The sequence below is a fragment of the Pyxicephalus adspersus genome, chromosome 3 (assembly GCF_032062135.1).
Source record: "Pyxicephalus adspersus chromosome 3, UCB_Pads_2.0, whole genome shotgun sequence".
In the NCBI taxonomy this organism is placed as follows: domain Eukaryota; kingdom Metazoa; phylum Chordata; class Amphibia; order Anura; family Pyxicephalidae; genus Pyxicephalus; species Pyxicephalus adspersus.
Genome location: NC_092860.1, coordinates 962819 through 967905, shown reverse-complemented (window position 1 = coordinate 967905; position 5087 = coordinate 962819). Strand labels below are relative to the sequence as shown.

General features: G+C 44.8%; 1 protein-coding gene across 1 annotated transcript in view; it reads right to left on the bottom strand.

Moving 5' to 3' along the window:
• Nucleotides 1-6: 6 nt before the first annotated feature.
• LOC140325455 (uncharacterized) overlaps nucleotides 7-5087 on the bottom strand; it is a 9497-nt gene continuing 4416 nt past the window's right edge. The window contains exons 3-5 of the mRNA XM_072403290.1: nucleotides 4182-4241; nucleotides 3931-4078; nucleotides 7-1333 (exon numbers count right to left, since the gene is read on the bottom strand). Coding sequence (XP_072259391.1) covers nucleotides 696-1333; nucleotides 3931-4078; nucleotides 4182-4241 — 846 coding nt within the window. The 3' untranslated portion in view covers nucleotides 7-695. The remainder of the gene's footprint in view (nucleotides 1334-3930; nucleotides 4079-4181; nucleotides 4242-5087) is intronic.

Here is a 5087-nt window from a genome sequence, read left to right as displayed (position 1 = left end):
AGTGGTTTTGGAGTTCTTCAACTTGGACATTTCAGTGTTACAATCTGCTACAAGTGCTTTCAGTGTCTCCTCATTATTTTGAGCAGTGTATATAAATATTTTAAACATTTTTGCAGTATGCCAGATACCTTTATGGGTGAAATGTAAAAGGTGCAGTAACATTGCTGTGGTGCTGCTGACTACATCTGACCACAAGCTTCTCATCTAAGTCTAAGTTAGGTGCAGCCACAACCCCTCTCACAGTGTCCTAGGTGTGGAGATTATCACTCGCACATCAGTGCTCCCCTTTATTACAGTGGGATTGGATGGAGCTCATTCCCACCTGGCAGAGACAGCACAATCTGTAAGAGCAATGGAGTGCCGACACCGACACCAGCCTAAGTGCGCCTGCGCTTCTTTCGCCAGATCGGCTGTTACCTGTCTATACCACTTATTGAGAATAACTGGGAATAAAAAAGTCACAAGAGATTCACTTTCCTGTATGAGTGAATGTGTACCAACCAGAACAGAAGAATGTGGAGGAGGAATGTAAAAATGCTCACATGAAACCTCTGAGCAGAACACACAAACCCAACCCAACATCCCATGTACAGGTTATTGGTTGATACACTTCTGTGTTTCCGTCTGTAACATGCCGATAAAGAGCTGGCATTTGATAAGTCTCATTGTAATGTTCACAGCGCTAGAAGTCGGCATCATTCATCTTTATGGGCCCATTTGTGCCTCATTAACGCTGAACGGCTTATATACCGCTTGCAGCATTTGTGACACTTGTGACGTTTTTTCTTGCCATGCGTTTTCACATGTTTGACCAGCTCGCACTTCTTGTCAAAGCGCCGGTCACATTTTTCACATTCAAAGGTCTTTCCTTCTTTGTGTCGCCTTTCATGGACAAGGTAGCTGCTCTTGTGACCAAACTTGGCCCCACATTCCTGGCACACAAAGGGTTTCTCTCCAGTGTGGGCCCTTTGATGGATGATAAACTGAGATTTATAGTCGTATTGGATGCCACAGATGGGGCACGGATAGCGTTTGACGGCGTGATTTACAGCTTTGTGCCTTATCAGGTCCCCTTTAGATGTCAGATGTTCCCCACAGGCATCACAGTCATATTGCAGCTCTTCCAACACAGGAGCCGCCCTGCTGCTTTCAGATTCTTTTTGTATTCCATTCTCAGAATTTCTGGGCTTCCCCGGGTCATCACTTTCCTCCTCCTCCTCCTCCTCCTCGGCCAAGTCTGAAGAATCGCACCCGGGCTTCCATTCTGGGGAACTTTTCCTCTTTGGAGAACCTTCAACTTCCTGCTCCTCCTCTTCACTGAAATATTCTTCTTCTGTTGGAAAACACGACAATAAAATGACAGAGAGAAAATGACTTCTCAACATAACAAACATTCTAAACCCAAAGTGGATTCAGAGAAAAAAAAAACGTTGCTTAAATTTGCTTGAACAGTAAAAATCCTTTCCATGTCAGCACCATCTAATAAACATATATAGTCAGTACATAGCTACCAATACAGATACATTTCTCTATAATATATTCCTTTACAGAAAATCCCTGCAGATCTGCCAGAAATGACTCCTATCTACTTGTGAGAGGAAAATATATTTCTTTGCTCCACAACCCCTTCCCCATTTCCATCCTCCCAGCTTCTCCTTATCTCTATAACCTCCTCCTTATCCTGCCATCAAAATCCCCTACCCCAGCTCCATTACTCCTAAATCTTTACCCCTGTCCAATCTTCATTACTCCCTCCACTAATCTCCAGAACCTCTTCCATTATCATACTTAACCCCTTCTCCACAACCCTCATTCCTTATCTTAACCCCCCCCCCATATATTGTATGTATAACATAAGGAAAGTGGAACCAACACTGTGCACCAAAAGCTTTTGCCAGACTAAAGCTGCGTACACACGGCAAATTTTTCTCGCCCGATAATCGGTATCGGCCAATTATCGGGCGAAAATCTGCCGTGTGTACAGTCGGTCGTCGTCCATCGTCCGACGACCGTCCTGGCTGATCCATGGACGATGGACGACGACCGATCCTAATGAAAGGGAAGGGGAGAGCGCGCAGCAGGGTGCCGCTCCGTCGCTCTCCCCCTCCCCTCTCCATAGAGCATGAACGGTGCTGTATGTACAGCATCGTTCATGCATCGTGCAGTCTTTTCTCGTTGGAAAGGATCGTGAAAGATCCTTTCCAACGAGAAAAATTGCAGGTGTGTACGCAGCTTAAGGTAACAGAATGTAGTTCACATATTGGATGTCTTCACCCTTGTTTAGTCCCACCTGCTGTATAGGGGAAGCTGGGAGCTAAGGCAGGGATGGCAGCGCTGCTTGGGAATTCAGTGAAGCAGTGGCATTGTGTTGTCAGCATTATTTGCAGAGATGCACTACTAAACATATGTTTTTTTCCCTCCAGCTTCATTAAAAACAGTGCTTAGCCTGATTTTTGCCTCAACATTTTTCTAATGGCTGCAGATGATCCTGGCAGGGTTTAGTGCTGAGACCATCAGTTGCCAAAGACAAAAGCAGGTCTTTTTCAATTGGAAAACAAGAAAAGCCTCGTTCTGTTTTGTCACCCTGTCACCGGCTCCTGATTGAGACTACAAATGGTTGGTTTACCATACATTACACTCGCCATAAGAAATGCCATGCCAAAGTTATAACAAATGATGTATAAAGGTGAAAAAAAAGACGTCAACTGTTATGATATGGAGGGCACATATAACTAATAAACTGGGTACATATGAGCAATAATTGTTGTTGGAAAGGATCTTTCATGATCCTTTCTAACCACTAAGGACTGCATGATGCATGAACGAGTGCTGTACATACACAGCACCGTTCTGCTCTATGAAGAGGGGAGGGGGGATAACGACGGAGCGGCATCCTGTTGCGGGCTCTCCCCCTTCACTTCAATTACAAATGTTCATCGTATATGGATCTGCCAGGACGGTCATTTGGACGATGGGCGGCGGGTGCTATACACACGCCAGATTGTCGTCCGATATCGGCCCTGAGCGTGTGTACGTAGCCTAATGTATATAAAATATCAGTTGAAAAAGTGATAAAACTGTAATAAATAAAGTTGTTCCCATTTCCAGGGCTCAACACAGATATGTTTTTAAGCTGGGTGGGAAGAAGCTGTAGGTAGGTGGAAGCCCCGGTATCGTGATCCAATTCCTCAGTAACCACCCCAAAACAGCCGGGTGGTTGCTGAAAGAAGCCGGGTGGTGCACCCAGCTAAAACGGGCTGGGGAGAACACTGTATTCCTTAAAAAAAGTCACTGTTGTAAAGTAACACATACTGTAAAGATCGGTGAATAAACTGCAACACCATTCTCTCATATCAGTGGTCAGAAGGAGCACCACAGGGTACCCAGGAGATCAGCAACCCCGGAAGCAATAGTTTACCATCAGACTTCAAGGGATTTTCCCTCATGAGCACTGTGGGGATTTAGCATCACAGGAGGAAGGTAAGAGAAGCATGTTCATTGTTTTTTATTAGGAATATAATTTTACTATAGTGACCACTTCAGTGAAAATGCCAACACACCATCAATGTTCATACAGAAGAGGTGTTAGTGAAATCAGGACTAAGGCTATGTACACAAGTCAGATTAATCTGATAATTGCCTTAGGGCTGATGACGAGAATCTGGCGTGTGTACAGCGCTCGTCATCCGGACCACCATCCTGGCAGATCCATGGACAACAAACAATCGTAACGAAAGTGAAATGGAGAAAGTGCAGCGGGGTGCCGCTCTGTCATTCTCCCCTCTCCATAAAGCTGAACAGTGCTGTATGCACAACGTTCCATTGTGTACGCAGCCTTGGAACTGAGTTGTGTAATTCCAGCATGGTCTTAAAGAATTAGGGACATAGCCTATAAGATAAGGGTCGCCCAGAATGGGTCAGCAGCATTACCTGAATCCCAGTTTTCCTGGACTTTCCAGGTGCGTAGTACAGGGCTGTTATCCTCCACCGTTTCTGTGTATTTTTGCTTATGTCTCTCCACATAGTTCCATTCATCCAAGGTAAAGAAGACCGCCACATTCTCGCACTTCACTGGTACCTGGAAGACAGACGCCAAATCTTTTATATCTGCAGTGTCACCTTACGGTGACTGGAAATCTCCCTGCAATATCTCAATCTATCCCTCCCCCCAGGTCACTCACCTCTCCGGTCAGCTCATGGATTCCCTTATGGATAGAATCCTTCTTCACAATCACCCACTCCTTTAAAACAAAATATATTCATACAATTCATTAATTATATACATAACTCAAAAACCATTAAATAAAAAATTAAAATAAAATAAAATAAAACTATTTACAGGAATGTGTGTGACCAAAACCTTGCTTGAGGATTTGGAGCAGCATTGTCACCAAACATATATTATTCCATGTTCATACAAATACATTCAATATTGTGCCAGTGTGGCACTTCCAGGTATTCATTACCTCTCAGAGATATCACAGTGCATACATACATACAATGCCTCTAATTGTCTTCAGCAGAACAGCGTCATTTTTGTTCAGGGATAATTAAGAATTACTTCTTGGCTTGAGATATGGACTTGTGAGGTGACGTAATCATATAAATCCTGTGCGCAGTCCTTTGTCACAGATCAGTCCATGCTGCAGCCTCTCAGCTTGTGATTTGCTTTGAGCTGTTATATAATGCACGGACATAAGTTTGTACACCCGATTATCACACCCATCAGCTTGTTATACATTATTATGCAATTGCCCCACGAATCCTCCACGCTTCACAGCAAGATTTTGGAGGGTGTCTGTGGGGATTTGCTCCCATTGGCGAGGTCAGGTACTGATGGGGGGATTTGCCCCTTATTGGTGCGGTCAGGTACTGATGGGGGCATTTGCCCCTTATTGGTGTGGTCAGGTACTGATGGGGGGATTTGCCCCCATTGGTGCGGTCAGGTACTGATGGTGGGGATTTGCCCCCATTGGGGAGGTCAGGTACTGATGGTGGGGATTTGCCTTATTGGTGAGGTCACGTCCTGATGGTGGGGATTTGCCCCCCTTTGGTGAGGTCAGGTACTGATGGTGGGGATATACCAC